Source organism: Chlamydotis macqueenii, chromosome 2 (assembly GCF_036417535.1).
Source record: "Chlamydotis macqueenii isolate bChlMac1 chromosome 2, bChlMac1.mat, whole genome shotgun sequence".
NCBI classification, from domain to species: domain Eukaryota; kingdom Metazoa; phylum Chordata; class Aves; order Otidiformes; family Otididae; genus Chlamydotis; species Chlamydotis macqueenii.
The window spans coordinates 76,659,159-76,681,007 of NC_141557.1; the positions used below are offsets into that span (position 1 = coordinate 76,659,159).

General features: G+C 40.9%; 1 protein-coding gene across 1 annotated transcript in view; it reads right to left on the reverse strand.

Annotated features, from left to right (window-relative positions):
- Window positions 1–21,849, reverse strand: part of LOC104483955 (cadherin-6) — a 102,355-nt gene that overhangs the window by 47,024 nt on the left and 33,482 nt on the right. The window contains exon 2 of the mRNA XM_086740347.1: window positions 1,878–2,233. Coding sequence (XP_086596473.1) covers window positions 1,878–2,105 — 228 coding nt within the window. The 5' untranslated portion in view covers window positions 2,106–2,233. The remainder of the gene's footprint in view (window positions 1–1,877; window positions 2,234–21,849) is intronic.

The window sequence follows — 21,849 nt, forward strand, 5'->3', positions numbered from 1 at the left end:
CAACTTTTAAAAATAAAATCCTTTTTTTTTTTTCTCTTTCAATGACTCCAGCTCAAACTTCCTTCATTTTCTGGTCCAATTAGACCATTTTTAAACTGTCTCTCAGCAAACTTGTCCTGCAGGAATATTCACTCCCCCATCAGCCCCTCTGAAGCCAATAGCTTCTACTCAAATTCTGAAGTGGGGAGAATGGGAAACTTGAGGCTGAGCAAGTTTAATGTCAAAATTCATAGTGAAAATAACAAGCAGTAGGACTTACCTCAGCACCACATGATTTATCTTTGGAGAAAGAGATCCCCGTTACCCTGACCTGCCAAGTAGACTGTGAGACAGGACAGTGTGTGGAGGACTGCTGTCTTTTGTTTTCTTTTTCTTTTTTCCCCTTGATTCCATATTTCTTATCTGTTGTGGTTTTTTTTTTTCCTTCCTGTTTCATCTTCTGTTTTTATTTGTGCTCTCTTTAGGTAACCTTTTTCTCCCGACTCCTATCCTCTACCCCCATTTGATGTCCCTTTCCTCTCCTCTATCTTGATTTCTCTTTGTGAAGTTTCCTTTCCATCCACCTCTGTCTTTCTAGTTCTTCCCTCTTACTCTCTTCTGGCTTTTTTTCTTACCCTCTTATCTTCCCTCTCTACTTCTCTCTGAGGACTCTCTGCCTTTGGCTTTTTCCTGTAGATTGGACTCAATGGTACCCTTCATGAATGCTGATTATCCTGGTCGGAGCTCTCTGAGTATTACAGCAGCTAAGTAGCTCTTCATTTGAATCATGCCTTGCAGCCATTTAGCAGGAAAGGAGTGTCACATCCAGCTTTGACTGACAGCTGACTGGCAGGCGAGAAAAGCAGCCACCATTTCTCATGGGAATGCTCAGAAGCTTGCAGAGGGAGATAAAATGTCAAACCACTGTGATCTCCAGCCTTTGCTAAGAGGCTTGAGTGATCAGACTAGATCAGACACAGTCCCATTTTAGTTTGGAAAAGTAAACTGTGTTGTTTCTACTTTGAATGTCATCATCAATAGCATAATATCTGCATTCTGCAACAGTGACTCCTATAGACTATGGCACCTTGGGCAGCGTAGACTCTCTCTAGACTTACCACAGGTGCATTGGCTCTACAAGTCACATACAAGTTGTTACCCACATGGGGGTATGCTGCTCAGAGAGGTAGTCACTGTGATTTAAAAAAAAAAAATATTATTTTTTATAGATTCTTTTCTAACTGTCAGCATGCTTTGACTTAGAAATTTTCAGCTGCCTGTTGCTTCTTAGTACGTAAGAACAGTGTGCTTCAATTCTCTGTAACAGCTTGGCTTGTGGTGCTATGCTCATGTCACAGAGTCCTCAGTGGGACCACAAAACCTCATCAGAAGATGGCTGCAGCATTTCTGTGTACAGTGGGGAATAAAAAGGGAAATGGTTGCCTTTTGATGAGTGGGGAGAATCCTCATCAAAATACAGGTACTGTGAATCCTAAATATCTTGGACCAAAACCCCTTCTGGTTTATGTAGTTTGAGTCTAGCAAAATTAATGAGTATGAGGGAAAATGCAGATTACATTTTAAAGCTAAAAATCTGGCCTAGACAACCCTATAATTAAGCTGCACTATTTCCAGACAATAATAAAAAGGAAAATCTTTAATGTAATTGTGCATGATTGGCCTTGGGACTTGCTGGTTAAAAGAGGAACTTCCTGTTGCTGGTTACAATTTGAAGCCGAAGTGTTACTAACCTTTCCACTGAATTGCTCCTCAGCAGAAGCTGAGCAGACGGGAAGGTGTACTAAAAGTTGTAGCAGGCACTGTTCTTACCTACTTGCTATTGCTGGCTTTCTAGTGCTTCTAAAATCAAAACATAGATGCGTATGAAAGAATCTTACCTTGCCAACATACTGGTAGTCAGTTCCTGTGTATTCCTCCAATAAAAAGAACTGATTCCACATCCAGCTCCTTTTGGAACGATGGAGGTCTCGTCTGCTGTTTCCAGACAACACAAAAACCTTTTCCTTCTCTGGAAAACCACTAATCCTTTTGGATAATGGAGTCAAGAAACTTTGGTGGGGCTGACCAGCCCAAAACAGCAGCCAGAAGCAATGGTAAGTTCTCATCACGGCAACACAAGAAGGCCTAAATAATGACTTTTTTTCTTGTCCTCAAACTAACCTACTTTACTGCACTGAATCCAATCTCATGCTGTCTTCCTTCTTTAAATAGTCTTTGCAGTCTCAAAGGATATCTGAAAACAAAAATAACAACTTTTTAATCAAAGATACTTAATATTCATCACTACAACAAGTAAGTCTAAAAAGTAAAAGGGTAATAATGATTGTTGAAAACCTGGGCTATTTCTGGTTCAGAATGTTGCAAGTGGTCCTTCAAATAATCTGAGTGAATTTATACTGAGTAGGAGGAGGGAGTTCTGATGTTTGGGCTTGTGGAGGGTTTTTTCCCCCTTTAACTCCATTTACTTCCATTCATTGACTAAGGCGAACCAGGCTTTTATCTTTTTACTGCCTTAACTTTGGGATGTAACTGATTAGTTTCTGACTGGGGATCTTGATGAGGTTACCTTATTACATCGAAGAAGGGCTAGCAAGAGTGCATACTGTCTTCCCAGGAGGCATTCTGTTGCTATAGTTATGGGCTGAAGAGCCTGGATTTAGATAACTCCATGATTTTTCCCCCACATGTAAGGAGTTTTGCCTTTGAATTTATTTAGGAAGGGTCAGGTAAACAGGTTAGTGAAATATATGTGCACATTTGTCAGTATCTCCCACATACTAGACCTGTTTGATACTGCATAGGAAGTTAACTGGACATTAAGTGCATGGGGAAAAACTCTTCAGCAGGGCCTGTTGTGATAGGACAAGGGGTAATGGTTTAAAAATAGAGGGAGGTAGATTTAGATTAGATATTAGGAAACCATTTTGTACAATGAGGGTGGTAGAACACTGGAACAGGTTGCCCAGAGAGGTGGTGGATGCCCCATCCCTGGAAACATTCAAACCCAGGTTGGATGAGGCTCTGAGCAACCTGATCTAGTTGGGAGATGTCCCTGCTCCTTGCAGGGGGGTTGGACTAGAGGACCTTTAAAGGTCCCTTCCAACCCAAACTATTCTATGATTCTGCGATTCTGTGATTTTGGTTTCCTCAGTTACCTACCACCGGAGTTTTTTACTGAGTTTTGGATCTTCAAATACACAGTTAGATATGTAAATGCTTTGATTAATAAGTTCTAAAAATAATAATAAAAAAAATCAGCTAGTTCATCTCTACCTGTGGGTTCGTACTAGCTACTGCTTCCTACTATTATAAATACTAAACATATGTGCACCTACAAAATAATAATGAAAATGATCCCTATCTCTGAAGATTGCATGATTTTCATCATGAAAAAATGCTATACATACAGTACCACAGTGTAGTGTGGACAGTTCTTCTGCTTTTAAAAAAGTTGAAAGCTTCTGTTCGGGAAGAAGAAATGATACTATGTGTCTCAAGTAACCATTCATGTAAAATATCTAATGAACAACTTTGGAACATTTTAAAATCTGAAGAAATCAGAATTAGTTGACGGAAACATTCCACAACATATATTTTTCATAAACACTTTGTTAAATTTTTAGTCCGAACAAATCCATACTCTTAGAGAAGGATCATTTGATTTCAAATAGATGCTCTTTGGAAAAGTTATTTTTTCATTATCCTGATCAAAAAACCATAAATCATTCTGAACCAGTTCAAAATTCAACACAGCAGCTCTCAATATTTGTAAATAAAGATTGTGGAATGACGGTCTGACTACATTAAATTGAAAAGATCAATTTTTGTTTGTTTTATTTTGTAAGCATTTCACACAACACTGCTTGGATCGTATTCTGTATCAAAGGCCAATTTTTTCCTTATACTATGTCTGTTTGGTTTTTAAAGGCGTAAATCAGGCAGAATTTAGCCTTTGAGCTACACTGACGGAGTTAAAGCATTTACAATGCCTTAGGTTAGCCACTCTTCTGGTTGTCATTACTCTTAGTAATAAATTGTATAAAATAACCTCAAGTCTCTTACAGTTCCTCTTAGTAAATCATTTTCTATAAAGTAATACCACTTAGCTTTTAGATGGATAATAGGTAATGGAATAGGGTTGTTCAAACAATATTGTTTTACTGCTTCACAAAGTAAAATACCATAAAAAGGTAACTTCTGGGTGAGAAGCAGTCAGTTTTTTAGCATTTAGAGGAAGAATGGAAAAGGTACAATTAATTCTGAAGCACTGTAGTTTCCTCTGGAGAAGAGGGAAGATTTCTTGTTAGCTCTCATTAATGCCAGTGAACTTTATCTAGGTGAAAACAACTCTGTCCTGCAGGTCACAGGAGCTGTATCCTCCTAAGGCTTTGAGTGTTGTGAGATAGACATGAACACATAGGTGTATACATCCTCACATACATGTAAACATGCACACATATAACGCACACATATAACAGCAAGAACAGACCCTCTGCCCACCACAGGAAGTCCTTCACAGAGGAGAAACCAAAGAAAAACAGTGTGTCTGAGCTTTAGGATGTGTTCTGCAGTTGCCTTCAGTGCAATTCATGGAGCGCCGGCAAATAAATATGCAGGTCTCTAGAGGGGTACATGGGCAGATTCAGGCACCGGGCTAGGGAGAACTGAGGTGGCTTTAACACTACACCAGTTTTTCTAGTCTCTCTTCTCCTCCTCCTGTACTCTTCTGACCTGCGTAGGGTCTTGTCCTTTACAGCTCTCCCAACATCCACTCCTCTAAGCCCCAGATCTGAGTGGAGTCTGCTCTGGCAGGCATCTTCCCTGATGTGACATGAGAGAGGAGATTATCTCTCACACAATATTTTTTTACTTCCATTTCCTTGCCAGGTTTCTTTGCGGGGAGGCTGGGGCCTGCCCAGGTAAGTTAATTAGTGCCCCGGGGTAGCGAACAGCCCTGGCAAGCTGCCATGTAACGGCCCGCTGGTCGTGATCTCTGCTTGGAGCGCAGGCGTGAAAAGAGGGATGAGAGGATCGCTCTGGCTGTGCCCAAGCAGCCTGCCTTATCAGGGAGGCAGGGTCTGAGGTAGGGAGCACAGCACATGAGCAAACCTATTATTTTGTTATTAGCGAAGGCTGCATGGATTGCTGAGGTGTGAGGGAGTGAAAATAATCTCTTGACAGGCTCCCTTGGTGCTCATCTCATTATCCCTATGGCCAAATCCCACAGTGGGGCTCCATTCCTCTGCTCCTGCATGTGACGTTTCCTGAGCAGTGCTGCCTGGAGCAGTGTTACCTGGACAGGATTTGTGCCAGCCTTTTAAGGGATCAGTCCGTCAAATGTCAATTGCCAGGAAACAATTATTCCTGAGGGGGAATTTTCTGCACTCAAAGTCAGCTATATTTCACAGCTCTGATGTCATGGGAGAGCTTTTATAGCAGCTCATGCTGAAATATAGCTTACGAGAATGATATCATAGCTGTGAAATACAGCCTTTTACTCTTCTCTGCAAAGATGTGTCTAAAATGCTGAAATAAGGGTGTGATCCCATAATGCCCTTCTTGACTGGGTAGTCTTCATGAAGCAGCAGAGCAGCTAAGCCCAGGCAGCTACCCTGCAACTGGCAAGAGAGGAGACATCTTCACACAGCTCGGCGTAAGTGAGCAATTGGGGTAAGTACCAACTGAAGGCCAGGGCGTCTTTGCCCTATAGGTACTGATAACTATTTTACAGGTCATAATGATAAATTCAGTTGAGAGAGTGAAAAGAACAAGAGGACTATACTCTGAGCTAAGCCTTTACTAAAGGAGTGAGCTCCTGTGGCTCTTAAATGCCATTTTGTGCTCCAGTCCCAATGTCTCATGCTCCAGAGAGGTCTCTGCAATGTAACAGTTTTTCTCATACAATCTCCTTCCTTTATTTTGAAAACAAGTCATTCACCAGGGATATTTTATTTTCTTTAAATGGACACATGCAAATATAGCTGATGGGACCTTGGGAGGAAGGCTAAAATTTCTTAGTTTTCTTCACATCAGACAAAGACAGGCAATAAGACGACTGGGGTGCTTCAGACATGGTATTTCTCTCAACCATCAGCTGGTCAGCTGGTTGGGGAACTCGCTGTGTTAATCAACCATCAAGAGTGAAAAATTATTTTACTGTACAACAGCCTCAGACAACAACCTTAGCTCTGTCAGCCCAAATATATAGCAAATATGGGCTTTTTACAGGAGAACAAGGAATCTGCACACGCAAGCTTAAAAAAAGCCCCAGTCTAACTTTAGGTATGATGATTGTTAACATAAAAGCAATGTCACTTGCAGTCACAGAACTGTCTTCAGTGTGACAAGTCACAGATTTAAAGTTTATGTTCATCCCTCTTTGAAGGAACAAAACCTCAAACAATTCCTTAATCACTATAAATATCAACTTACTTTAAAATTATTTCCCCTAGGTGATGATATTAATAGTCAACCTTTATATTTACCCCCCCCCTTACCCCTGGCATCTCGTTAATGTAGGTAATGTGTTAATGCCAACAATGTGAGAATTCAGTGCAAATTTACACCCTTCCAGAGAAATACTTAATTATTTCCACTTTAAATCAAAGAGGAAGTGCATCCATTGGAGTCACTCCCATGACTCAGGGCGCTCTGCCCTGGAGATGCCTTTCTGGCACAGTGACAGGCATTGGCTGCAGGTTCTTGACATGAAGAACCCCAAAGAGGTTGCACCTCTGCTCCCATTCAGCAGTGTGGGTTATGCTGCTCATACTAGCTGGTGGTTAAATAAACCATACTAGCAAAGAGCCTTCCCACAAGAGGCATCAGCAAGGAGAGGAAAAACATTTTTTCTCCGTTCCTTTCTGTTCAGCCCCATAGTACTCCCCCCTCAGTAGACTCTCAAAGGAATACGCTTTATAAAGTGTCCTAGACTCTGGACTTGAGCATAATTTCTTTTCAGATCCCATGAATTCAATTACATTTCTGTATGTATTTATACATCTCAGACGTTATGAGCTGCTGATTATTAGATTTTAAATAGCCTCTAAATATGCCAGCAACCATCAGTGTCTCTAAAGTTTCTGATGTAACCTTTATTCAAACAGAACAGCTAGCATAATAGATCTTTTATTCCCTAGTCATCTAGGTACAGCTTCATTGTTTGAGGGTTGGGTACAAAGCTTCACACATTAGGATTAAGGTCCATTAGTACACTGGAATGAACATTAATTGTATTTTCAAGAATTGATAATGTACTGTTATTCTCACACCGAGACTGAATGAGGTGAAAGTTAATACATGATGCGGCATAGTAATTTAGGAAACTGAGCACTGGAAATTATACTGATATACCCTGGGTGAGTGTAATATGTATCTGAAAATTCAGCTAACAGGAATAGTTAGTTTTAGTGTCAGGTTTGGGGGTTTTTTTTTGTGTTTTTTTTTTTTTTTTTTTTTTTTTTTAATTTATGTGACACAATAAACTGCATCCATCCTCATGGAGATTGGGAAAAAATGCACAAAGGATGAGAACAGACCCTGCTCTTTCATTCTAGCAGATTACGCTATGAATGCACCAGTGTATGTGCCTTTACTGCCCCCAAATCAGATCTGATTTATGGCTGGTGATGGAAGGACACAGACTAGTCCCTGACTTTATCAACAGGGGTATTATATGGAGTGCCTACCACTGCCTTTGGAAGAAAATGAGGGTTCTGCCCTGGAAGTTTTAATTTATATTTAATTTTGTAGACGATATGGGGATATAATAAAAATATTCTGATACTTTATCTTCCAGATACCTTCCCAGCAAACTGACCATGCTTAAATCCCAAACAATTCTACAGAGCAAACTGCCAGCTACAGTAACTGGACAGCAGGCTTCAGCTTCAGTTTCCCTTTGCGGGAGAGTCAGTTGTGAGTCCTAGAGAGACCATGCAGTCAGAGATCCTCTCCGTACTCACATGGTCCTACTGGAAGGACCTTCCCCTAGCTCAAACATCAGCTGCAAGTGTTTAGTTCATCAACTCCGAGAGAGATGAAAACATCACCACTTCATTGTCAAAGCCTGAGGAAAGAAAGGTGGGGAAAGCATTAATGGGAGAGGAGGATAATGGCCAGCTAGGGAGTCCTGTGTTTGCTGTGTAAGGTGTGACAGTTTGTGGTTTTGAATGAGGCATGCTAGATAAGGATCTGGTGATTATTCCCTTGGATTTTACCTTGTTGCAAAGCCACAAAAAAGAATCAATGCCCAAGTCTTTAAAAGAACATGGATGACCCAGAGAAGGCAGGAAGCCAGGCTGTTGTTGGTGCTGTTCTCACAAATGTGAAGTATGTGGTTCTGCTACCCCTTAGGCAAGTCTGCAAGGAAAGGATTAAGGCTGTAAGGAAAAACCTGCAGAAAAAAATTACTTTCTCATCATGGGGTGGGGGAAAGGTTAAAATAGCAATAGCTGCACAAAGAAAGGAAAGTATTCCAGTGAACTTCAAAAAACAGAGGATTCAAAATTTATCATATTCAGTTCTTTTCAGCGTCATATATTAATATATTTAATATATCATATTGATGCATTTTTATATACAGCAAAGAATTCCTTTCTAGATATTTTCAGTAATAGTTAAGTTCCATACACTCAGAAGCTGTAACACTGCAGACTTTTGTCCATAATTGACTTGGACTTAAAAAGCAGTTGTTGAGTTTGAGCTTACTTTACAATTATGTCTCTCTTGTGACCAGTCAGATCTGAAAGTCTTCATCTAATAATTTTCTCAAGTGTGAATCAGATTTTACAGCTCTGAAATCCAAATGCCCTTTTTCCTTCATTGTCCATGAGGCATTCATTTGTAAATATCAGTCATAAACAGAAAAAAAAAGTCAAACTTCCAGTGTAAAGATAGCTGATGAAATTTTAATCTTCTCATGTCCTTTTTTTTTTTTTATATCTCTTTGTTATATAAAACTGTATGCTCTAGTGATCATTCCTGTAAATACACCTCTGAAATAACAAAACAGAACAGAGCCAAGAGAGAATTCAAACTGGAAGATTTGTGGTTTTAAACTAGAGGTACTTTCTGAAGACATCAAGTACACAAAGTAATTGCAGCCAGCAGTGGTTGATTATATTGTCTTTCAAAGTCTTTTTTTTTTTTATTCAGTTCTCTCAGCACGAAAAAAAAAAAGGTCCAGAACTATAAAAATAACTAAATGCAGCAGAAATGTTGATAGCTACTACCTCCATCCTGCATTGGGATCTATTAACATGGCCCTTTTGAACAATGCAACTGCCTTAACCCTAGTGAACCTGAATGCACACAAACACCAGCCTTCACAAAAGCACACATTGACAAAAGAGAGAAAGTGAGAAGTATATCTGCTTCTTTAGTTGATGAATGGTGGTGGCAGACAGCATGACTTTATTCAGTGGCTGGTGTGTGAATTGATGATGTTGTTTGTCTGCTATCAGATATTTTGATTTTTTTCCACCTGGTATTTGAAAAGAGCCTTAGTATCATCTTGTTTCAGAGATGCCCACTCTAGGTCTCTGCATTTAGCCACACTGGAAGCGTATCTTTTATCCACTATGGATAAACAGTCTCAACACACAAGACAGAGGAATGGCAGGCACAGAAAGGGAAATTTCTTTCCATTGTATGGTTGTGTTAAGTGATTTCTCTGTGGTCATTCAAGAATATCTGTGGCTGGGGCTAGAACCTAGACTTAGATTTCCTGAGTCATACAGCAGCATTTTAATCACAAGGTTATTCTTCCTCATTTCTGGTGGTGTGCCAATCCAGGGTGTAATATCTGTGCTTTAACCACCATGTGCACCTTTGCTGCATGTACCGGCTGGTGTATGCTGGAGGATGTGTGGACACTGTAGCTGGAGCACCTGGAAAAGGATCTGCTGTTCCCTGGGTGTGCAGGCAAGAGCAGCAACCTTATGTAGGTGTCACAGGCTAGTCACCTCTGCAAGCAGATATAAAGATGAGGAAGGACAGACCCAGCTCTAGCTGATCCTGTCCTCTTTGTGAGCTACCACTGTGTGGCATGAACAGGAAGCGAGAGCTGGTCTTGTGAAAGGCTTCTAGCTGCTTCTGCCTTTTGCAGGAGATGTAGGGACAGGCCTCTGTGGTATTTCATTGTCCCCCTGCGGAGGGAAGCATTCTGCTAATGCTGCATTATAATCTAAACCAGAGGACAGGTATGAGACTAGTAGTCACAATACAGAATAATACTGTAAATTATATTAAGTTGTTCTTTGATGGAGAGAAGACTAAAACAGTTAAGCAATCAACTACATTTAGTAGGAGAACAAAGCAGTAGCACTCCTGCTGTGCATATCCGGTGCATGGGTCTCTTATTCCTGACCAACACCTTAATGGCAGAGAGTAGCAGATGTACATGGAATCATAACCAAAGGGATTTCAGCAGCAACAAAAGTATCCTTGAAGCCATGAAAATGTTGTAGGAAAACCTTATTCCTTGTTGCAGCACTTGATGGAAGTCTGCAGGGTTGCCATCCTGTTGTGAAAGTTACTGTTGTTTTCAGACATGCAATAATAAGCTACTATCAAACTTACAGTTGCTTTTATGAAGTTGGGGTTTTCCCTAACCCTATTTATTTATTTATTTAAGGATAAGAAACTAGCAGGTTCTTCAAAGCAGGAGTGTCATCAAAAAGAAACTCAGTCTACCTTATGCACTGCAATTTGATGTCTGAAAAGAAGTGTAGTCTCCCTACCCAGTTAAGAGAAAGAGGAAGGCTCCTGGGTGACTTGAAGTGCTCAAGTTAAAGCATTTTGTCTCTCCACTGAAAAAGCTACATGGTTTAAATACCTCTTATTCTGTTTCTTTTTCAGATACTTGAAAGTCTTCTAGACAGGCTCTTAGAAGTGATCAGTGACTTCTTAGGCTTTTCGTTGTAAAGCAAAAATAGAGCTATTTTTAACAAGATTCCATTCTGAAGAAAGGTATTGAGATGCCACCACTGAAAAAATCTCTAGTAAGGGAAGTATACCAAATCTTGAGATGCATTAAAAAAAAAAACAACAAAAAAACCAAACAAAAACAAAAACAAAACAACAACAAAAAAAAACATACCAAAAAAACCCCCACCAAAAAACACCACAAAACCTGCTCAGCTTCTGCCCGGAAATTGTTTTCCTTAATATAAGTGAGATGTACACTCAGCCTACGATTTATTAGGCACCTACCTCCATGCCATCAGAGGAAAATTATCTCCAAGCTCCCATAAATGAGACAGAACCATAGACAGCAGATCCTTTCTGTGCTGATCAGCAATTACTCAAAGCCAAGGTGTCAGCGATACTCTCTAAACACAAGAGAAAACACTGGGCTGGCAGCTCTTTTAGTGTCATTGCTGTTCTCCCTCAAGTATTGCAGTGTGATAATGAAAGCAGAGGCTATACGGCCACACGCATAGCCAGGAATAAAAGAAAGGAGGAGGTAAGGTTTCTCTTTCAACAGGCATCAGCATATCTTCCCACCAAGGACTGACTATTTTTGACAGTAGTAATTAGGCAGTTCAATAACAGACACAAGAAAATTCTTTGACAGGAATGTTTTGCTTGTGCTTTGGGCAGTGTATATTGTTGTCAAACATGACATTAATTGCTAAAATCCTGATTTATTTCCTACAGAAGAAAGTCACAGACTGAGATAACAGAATTGTTATAGCAAGTGATGTAACTGAGGGCAAACAGGTAAGCAGAGTTCACCTGATTCTTATTTAGCTATATTAGAGCTTATGCACTTTTCATATGTACAAAAGAGATTGTTCTTTTTCTATTTTTTTATTTACAACTGTCTGTAACTTCACATTTCTAGGATAGCCACAATCCTACATGCGATTGTTACCAGATTTCTGCTTGTTTTTTTGGCAACCCTAAATCCCTTCTGCAGTTCCCCCCATACAGGGACTCTCCTCCCTACCCGCATTCCCAGCACGCCCCATTTCATCTGTGGGTAGAGCAAAGCAGTTGTCTGTCTTAGGCAGTTTTCCATTCACCAGCTGCTGTCTGCTTCTTTCTCTCTGCTAGAGGCTTAGCGCTCACTAGATTTTTCTTTACTTCTCTCCTGAAATGTATGCTAATTTCCCACTCTGAAGTTAGGCAAAAATAATCACTAGGTGAGACGTAAAGTACTGGACCTGGGGAGGACAGAAATAGCTAAACTTTGGCTTTGTATTTGATTGTCAAGGGCCTTCTTATTTCTCATAGACTTTCATGGCCATTTACCACCATGAAATGGATGCAGAGTGCTACAAAATCAGAAATGCCTGCAACGCTCAGCTTATTGTGGGCAAGTGAAGTCCATTTGTGCAAATATGCTCCAACAGGAGCAATCAACTGGAAAATAGAGGGATGCCCATTAAGACTCATTTCATTACGAATGTGCTATTAAAAGAACTGCAGATTAGTAGGTCATGTCTCTCTTTTGATGAGAAAGTCTATTATTTCTTTGATCGTGATAGTAACTGCCTATACTAAAACACTATAGCTTCTTTAAAAGCCTCTTAATGTTACGGCTATTAACTGCACAGCTTAAGAAGCTGTCGCAAAAGACAGGAGAGGAGCTACTGTAGATATGCTGGCCTCCCTTCTCAGTCCTCTTGATCCTACTTGAGAACCTCACGGAGGCTTACAGGAAAGACAGGGAGAGACTGTTCAGTAGGGCCTGTTGTGACAGGACTAGGGGTAATGGTTTCAAAATAGAGCGAGGTAGATTTAGATTAGGTATTAGGAAAAAGTTTTTTACAATGAGGGTGGTAGAACACTGGAACAGGTTGTCCAGAGAGATGGTAGATGCCCCATCCCTGGAAACATTCAAGGACAGGTTAGATAAGGCTCTGAGCAACCTGATCTGGTTGGAGATGTCCCTGCTCCTTGCAGGGGGGTTGGACTAGATGACCTCTGAAGGTCCCTTCCAACCCTAACCATTCTATGATTCTATCCTATTAAAGATCTAGGAGATCTTCTCAAGCAGGACTCGACTGGATGGCAGAGGGTGGAAATATCCATGGCTCACTTCATGGCTAGGATTAAAAAAAGGTGGAGCAGTGAGAGGAACGGAGCCCTTTCTGAGTGATGTCAGAGTTACTAGGACTGAATAATAACTATTTAAATAGGAATAAGGCATGCTTGCGGTTCATCCAGGGTGAATGAATACCACGCCACAATGGCAGGGATGTTCTAGCACTCTAACTAGCAGGACACTGTTGTCCAGGCAGGATGACATTTATTCATCATACAACCGCATGCCAGAAACATCTACACTCTGCCTGTGACTTCAGATGAGGCAATAAACTTTACTGCTTCACTGTGTATTTCCAAACTCATTACTTAACTGAGGTTTTGTGAACAGTGAGTGATGTTTCTGAAACTCTTGAAGTTTCTTGAATAGGAAACCTGCACTTGCTTTTCAAATTGCTAATCTGAGAGGTGGCTTTCTTCTTTGAAAAGGGCCTTTTAATATGTTTTTTTTTCTAGTAATTTTAGGTGTCTCAGAATATGAAAATGTATAAAAGAATAATGTTACTTGTGAATGAGTAGCTTCTGAAGTATTTAATAATGCCACTTATGTCACTAGTTCTTTGAAAAAACGTAATGAGTTGTTTAATTAGGAATATTAAGAAAATTTGAATCACACAATTTTTTTTTTCTTCTTCTCTCTTGGTTCACATAACTCTGCATACATACGCTGTGAGCATCAAATACTGTACGGGTGACTAACCTCTTTGTTTGTATTATTAAAGCATACTCTTCTGGCCATGGAAACCAGTAAGAAAGTTCCTTTCACTGGTATGTGATCAGATCCCTGTTAAACATGTTGCTGCTTAGGAGTTGAAAAAAAATCTGGGAAATATTCTGATCTGACCTAAAACAATCAGTGTTAATAGTATTCTTAAATTCTTTGCCATGATATGTGGAATCTCTTTGGGATATAAACAGAATGTATATATTTTTTTGGAAGTGGAATCTCTAATGAAATTACTGAAATCTTCCCCTTGCGTAATGGAGACTTGAATATGGTGCTTTATTTTTAAAATCTGTTCCAGACAGACTCTTTGTTATTGTTTTCCTTGGAAGGGAGTGGGAATCATGCTGCAGCTCTTAACTATACATATGACACCAAGCTGTGTGGTGCCATCGACACACTGGAGGGGAGGGATGCCATCCAGAGGGACCTTGACAGGCTGGAGAGGTGAGCCCATGCCAACCTCCTGAAGTTCAACCAGGCCAAGTGCAAGGTCCTGCACCTGGGTCATGGCAATCCCAGGCACAAATACAGGCTGGGCGGGGAACGGATCAAGAGCAGCCCTGAGGAGAAGGACTTGGGAGTGCTGGTGGACGAGAAGCTTAACATGAGCCAGCAATGGGCACTTGCGGCCCAGAAGGCCAACTGCATCCTGGGTTGCATCAAAAGAAGCGTGGCCAGCAGGTCGAGGGAGGTGATTCTCCCCCTCTACTCTGCCCTGGTGAGACCCCACCTGGAGTACTGTGTCCAGTTCTGGAGCCCCCAACACAAGAAGGACATGGACCAGTTGGACAAGGTCCAGAGGAGGGCCACGAAGATGATAAAAGGGCTGGAGCACCTCTCCTATGAGGGGAGACTGAGAGAGTTGGGGCTGTTCAGCCTGGAGAAGAGGAGGCTCTGGGGAGACCTTATAGCGGTCTTCCAGTACCTCAAGGGGGCCTACAAGAAAGATGGGGAGAGGCTGTTTAGTAGGGCCTGTTGTGATAGGATGAGGGGTAATGGTTTTAAGACAGAGGGAGGTAGATTTAGATTGGGTATTAGGAAAAAATTTTTTACCACGAGGGTTGTAGAACACTGGAACAGGTTGCCCAGAGAGATGGTGGAAGCCCCATCCCTGGAAACATTCAAGGCCAGGTTGGATGAGGCTCTGAGCAACCTGATCTAGTCGGGGATGTCCCTGCTCCTTGCAGGGGGTTTGGACTAGATGTCCTTTGAAGGTCCCTTCCAACTCTAACCATTCTATGATTCTATGATTCTATACTGTTAATGCTAAATAACAATGTGATCATCATATGCAGCAAACTGGGGATTAGAAGCTTCTAGGGCAGTTCTGCTCTCATGTTTTAGACAACTGAAGGAGCTAATCTTAAACACACAATACGGGTGATGCAAGTGGTTGTTCTCTGTCCAGGATTCAGCAGAATGTTACTTTGTGCAAACCACTGAAGACAGCAAAATTGCCCTTCTTTGCTCAATGGGTTTTTGGTTTTGATTCTGAATTAATTCCATGGAGTTGCCAGGATTGATAGCCAAGATCAAAAACACTGGATAAGTGGTTTGGGAGGAGTAGAATTAAAAGAAACTATTTCTGCATAATTTGTACTTTCATGCCTGTAAACAGATGTCTCTGTTTAAAAAAACAAAGAGATACTAATCTGGACAAGAGAGACTTCCTTTTTATTTCAGAAAATCCTTTTCATCTAAAAGGTATTCTCCTGAGCAGTTAATGCTCAAGAAAAGTTATTTCCAGTAAGAAACAAAACTTGACCAACTGAGATGTTAGTACAATCTCTGACACTGCTCTTTACTTCAGAGAGGGGTAAATCTGCTATTCTTCTATTACTGGAAAGACTATGTATGTCTGTCTTGCTGTATGTCTTACGTATTTTCTTAAGCCAAACCTAAACTTCTTTGATTCTCTTACAGAAAGTGGTGGACAGAAACAACCAGCCTCGGTCTTTTTGAAACTGATAAGAATTTTGTGTCATTAGGGCCAACGTGTCACACTGAATTTTATTTTATTTTTTTAATGTTTCTTAGTTCTACTACTGCTTCCTTCAATTGTTGCTATTCTTTTTATTGCCCAAATTTCTGTAGCTTGGTTTTAGTGACTACAGCTGCCTTTTAATTAAATCTCAAACATTCCTAAAAATTGCATTTATTTGTACTCAGAATATGTTCCACCCCAGTATCTTAAATATTGCATGCACTTCTAGTGCATTGTGACTGTCGTCAGCTGAGGCTGCTTCCTTCTGGAGAGATAAAAGCCTCCTTCCTGTCAAGGTCACTTAGCTTTGATCCGAAAGTCCTCCCACTTTCTGCTTTCCTGTTTCCTTCTCACCTCTAATTATGGGTAAGCTGATGTAAGCTGAATATTGTCAAATTGCCCTGAAGGCAAACAAGAGTGTTTATTCACCTAAGATACCCGCATAGTCTCAATTACCAAGGAGTTCGATCACTTAATAATCTTTAGTGTATTTATCCTCAGAGTAATTTTGTGAGAATTGCGAAGTTACTATTCCTGAACGTGGAAACAGACTGAATGTAAAGACCAGACCTTCAAAGGCATTTAGAAACCTAACTCTTACTGCAGTCAGGTCAATGGCATTTAAGCCTCTTATCCCGTGACGTTTTAGCACTAACTCAAAATGAGAAGACAGCATGGACACTGAAAAATCTGAGGAATGACTGAAAACTGAACATGGATAAACTCACAAACACTTTAATGTGTATCCTTCTCATTACTCTGTAATGTTTCATGTATTTCTACTCAAGTCTTGACAATGTTGGTTTTAATGATCTTTTCTCAGATAAGCTGTAAGACATTTAGACTTTTATGAGATTTCTCACCCACTGGATGGAGACAGTTTGAAAACAAAATAAAAATTACACCAGTGATTTATTAGCTCCATCTACACATTATCTATTGAATTGATTGTCTTGTAATGAAATCTTGTTTTTCCAGTTATATAACCAATCCATAATTCATCTGTTTTAAACCAGAAATTAGATTCTCTTTATTTAAAGCCCTTGCAACCTAGCAACAATGCAGGTGTTAGGTACATGCAGGTAATACGAAGGGAAGTCTGCCCTGGAGTTATCTGCCTCTGCTCCCTCCCCACAATTTCTAACCAATACTCCTTCTGATTTACTGTAGGTTATTTTACACTGTAGGTTGTAAGAGGAGTTATTTTCAAGTATGGGCGCCTATGAAGCAGTAGGGATTATCCGGGATTCAGGCTGTCTACGAAAAAATATGGTATTTCATTAAATGGGCAATAAAAGATTTATGATTTTAGATTTTCATTCCTTTCTGTTCATAAATGCCTGAAGTTTGTCAAAAGTGTGATATATTGTCACTTAGTACCATATTCCAAGTATTGAGCTTACATGTATATATAATAAGAATATATTTAATATATATATATTTATGCCCACATCTGTGTGCTGTATGCTACTACCTATACTAATGGCTATAGTGATGCTCCTGTTGCTGGTGGGAATTGAACTTTGATTTCAGCGCTGAAGGGCTAAAGTGTTTCCTTGACATTAGTATCCAGAACAGGATGGAGGCTTAAAACGACAAGCTGCTGTTCCTTGAAATGAAAGTGTGACTCTATCAGATGTGAATAGAGCTGAGCAGCTTCAGCTTGAAAGAAAACCTCAGGTGTTTGGGGGAATAACATCTAACACTTTGACTGCAGTCTATTTCACTGTAACTGGAAAAAGATTGGTAAGCAGAGTTTTACCGACAAAAGCATTGACGTAATTGGTGCGTACGCTTGTTTGGAGGAGAGTGCGCATGCATCAGCAGTAGCAGTGTGAACACAGCTTTTGTAGCCCTGTGCCTTAGGAAATAAGATGTTGCCATTGCTACTGACAGATTGCAGACTTTGTTTTACCTTAACAGAGGCCACTTGAGGCCTTCTCTGGTCCCGAGCTTACGTTAGCTTGTTTTAGCTGAACCAAACAGTAATTGCCCAACAGGTGACTAATGTCCAACTTATTTTTTATGTTAGCTTAACTCTGTCAAATTGCATGATTTTACCATGAAGAAATTGTACCATGTATGTTGTTCCTAAGTGAACATTCTGTAAGTAAAGTTGGGCACCAATTAAAAAAGCAATAGCAACAGACTGCGTGAAGAGCCCATGCAGAGCCAGGACCGAGAAGGAGGAAACTCTGAGCATCCACAGCATACTCCTCCCAGTGAGGAACTTAGGACACTAATTACTCGCTGTTGCTACTCCTCAGAAAGGTGAGCATAACAGGACAAAAAGAGGTAGACCAGGAAGTCGGTGACTAACAAATTGGATTCTACTATTAATGGGAATTAGCAATAATTAGATAATATGGACTACAAATGTTAGCATCATCATAACTAGACTTAGAATAACTGTTTGATTAATTTTGATTTCAATGTTGAAACATTAATTAGACTAACAATAAACTCTAATTGTTGGCTCTGCATGTAAGGTGTGTTCCCCTGTGCCCATAATGAGATTTTGACTGCAACACTCTTTGTCAGATGGGCAATTTTTATGCAGCGGAAGTGTGGAAAAAAGGAAAATGATGAGAAGTAGCAGCAAGGAGAAAGAGAAGGAGTGGCAGCAGAGAGGCTCCTAGCTTGGCAGTGCTTCAGAGCTGGGTTGCAGCTGGTTATCCAGCTGTGAGCCTGGAACACAGCCAGACGAGAGAGACTCAGGGCACACCCCCCAGATGTACCTTTTCACTGCATTTATATTAAGCTCTTACCAGTGGCACTCTGACATATCTACCGGCATTGCAGGGGTCAGTTTTCTTCTTAGGCTCCAGCCCTGGCAAGGAATTTGTGAGGGTGTCCCCCCCGCTGTGCAGTCCACAGGGAGCAGCATCAAAGGCAGGGGACTACATGCAGAACTGAGGGCTGCGATCGCCCTCTCGGTCACAGCATCAATTTTGCTTTTGAAGCAGCCCCCTATTTTCACGCAGTTTTGCACTGCAGGGACAAGCTCTGTGCCAAAACAGACAGCATCAATTCATTACTCAAGGCTGACTGAAATTTGGAGCCTCATCTCAGAGGTGCAGCACCTAATTTGGAGGCCTGAGAGAAAGGTGGATGAGGGTGACTTCAACCAGCCTTGCTTTCTGGAGTGCTCTGGGGCCAGAAGTGGCCCCTGACAAAGCCTAGGCGGTCCTGGGGAGCTCTGTAGTCACTACAGCATCCTGTACTTTGCTACGTAGTCTCTACCTCCCCAAACCTCTGCATCTAGAAACTGCAGACCAAGACCATCCTGAATATGCTCCCTGTACTTATATATACGTGAGCAGAGCTGCTGGAGTTCAGTTCCTGTGCAAATGATGAAGTCCAGGGGAATGTGTCCTTCCTGGTGGTGTCTGGGGCTTTTAAGACTCTTTTACTGGCTCCTTAAATAGAGACTCTTCCGTAAGCACAGGGAATCTGGGGGAGTGATGGATGGATGGCTCCCTATTCGTGTCCAATTGCAACGTATAATGTGACACATGAGTTGGTTTTCTCAATCATAAAAAAAAAGAAAAAAACCAACATGCCTCACTGCTCTTGAAAGCTAAATAGGGAAAGGGAGCATTTAACTTCAGTGGAGTTGTGTACCCGTTGGACTGAGATGGCGGGGAAAGGGCTGGGGGATGGTTCCTGTGGGGGGTCCCAGTTAAAAGGCACCTGAGCCATGCGTCCTGAATAAGCATATGAAGGAAAATGAGCTGTCTTCAAGGAAAAATGGCAATGTCTGCCCTGCCTTGCTATTCCTTCTCAAATGAGGGAGTACAATATATCATCCCTGCCTAAACACTGCATATTGAGTTAAGCCTAACATTTGGATTTATTAATAGTACAACTTCCCTCCTCTGTTCCCCCAGGATAAGAATTCAATCTTTTTTTTTTTCCCATGAGCTGCATTTTTATGCATACTTATGGGCAGGCAAGGTTCGCAGAAGGTGACTCCCTACAGAGAATGTGTGGCTGCTTAATGTCAATTTGTTTCTGCATTTGCTGGAAGACCCTGTAGTAATTTGGATGAATACTTGCGCTAAATTGATAACAAAATATGATGTCCTAGAAAGTATATGCTAGCATGAAACATGAGGGAAAAAGAATCCCCATTCCATTTAAAATTAGCAAAGTTGTTACAAAACTGAGAGATTTCCCTTTGTGTTCTGAAATAATTTATATGGGCCTTTTTTTTTTTTTTTTTATTACAGCTGTTTGGTGAGTGGGATGAGAAAGAGACAGATAATTGATGAATGTGCTTTTTCTGACATAGGGGGATGTAAGCACAGCTTGTGGCTGAGGGAGAAAGGAGGATTAATTGTCAGTTGCTCTATTGTGTAAAACTTTGACAAACTTGAACAGTGTTGAATCTACACTTTTTAAATGTCTGTCTTTTTCTTTCCCTGGATATATGTGAATGTAATACTCATAATTCTAGATGTGGCAGTAAGGATATTAAAATGCAAGACTGTAGGAAGAAACTCAGAAGTGGAATGGGTCACCATTTTACTTCAGAACATTTCAGAGCCTGGGAGGGATGGGAAAGGAGTGACAGACAACTTTGGCTTGGTCAAACAGAATTTCCTCTGGGGTTTAAAAGGCAGTTTGTGCTGCCATCACATCTCTTTAAGCCACTCTGAGGGGACAGTACCCCATGAGCACTCTGAGTATCTAACCCTCCTCCTTGTAGTATTGGCTGGGTAATATGAACCTTGTGGCTGTGGGTCCTCTTCTGTCTTTTGCCTGCAGCTGCACTTGTTTTAGTCACAATTAGGGTTTTTTTTTTTTTCCTGAATTGCTTCTAATTGCACTTTAAGGCTGTTGTAACCTACTTTATTTCCATCTTCATAGCAGAAGGGCAAAATCCATAAATTCTATTTTAGACAAGGAAAAAAGCTCTGAACAATTTTTAAACTGTTTTTCTTACTTGCTGTTATTTATAGGCTTGATCTCCAACCCCCATGCCCCGGCTCACCTCTGTACCAAACCACATTAAGTCTTAACAAGAAAATCTTTAGGGTGAGATCATAACAAATAAGTAGCTGTTTACCCATGAGTCCTTTCTACTGTTTCTCTTTTTTTTTGTGTGTGTGTGTGTTGTGGTATTTCTGTGGTCTGATAGGATCAAAGTAGTCTGCCTTTCGTATTCCCACAGCTGGTCACAGGTTATATGAACATTTTTCAAATTCAACCTTCCACCCAGGACATGTACTAGCTCTCGAGGAGGCATAAAGGAAACATCCCAATTCAATGACTGCTGCAGATGTGTTCAATAAAAGAAGAGCTGTAACTACACAAATTACCTTTGCGAAGCTGCAGGGTGCTGCAGAACTCCTGGAATGAGTTTCTCCCTGCTACACTTTTCATTCTCTCTGCTGGTTCTGAATGAATACAAATTAAGAAGAAATCCCTGAAATAGGTTATAGGCCTATACAAATATCTTACAAGAGAATTGGGCTGCTCATGCAGCTTATTTTTCACACTGCTGAAAGTTTTAGGAAGAAAGGGATGCTACCTCTTTAGAAGCCTGCATGAGTAGGGCAGGAATGTGAGACGTTCAGCCCAGCCAACTGGCAATTCCATTACAAGCCTTGCAATAATTGATATTTTAATTAAAAGCCCCAGCTCCTGGAGATGGGTGATTGTCAGAGAAAGTCAATTTTCATTTAGGAAAGCATGTTTCTAGTCTGATGTTTGCCAAACAATATTTGGAAATATAACCTGTGTCCTAGCCACCCCAGAGCTAGAACGCAATGAAAGCCAATCTGTGCTTACAACGTGTTTTCATTGTTTGAGACAAAATACCTCCTGAGTGGAAGGCCAAACTAATACACTTTGGGGCTGGGACCCAGATTTTCAAGTGTGGCATGGTTAATTCTGCACGTTTAAATTCATGATCTGAAATGTGCTGAGATTCAGAAGAGCAGATGGATGGAGCCACGGCAGCCTGTTGTGGGGAGCAGAGTGGAGGGGGGTGCGAATACGTGTTGCGACCAGGAGGAATACAATAGTTGTAGCAAACTCTATCTGCTAGCTGCATCCCCAGGAGGAGCAAAAGCATGCT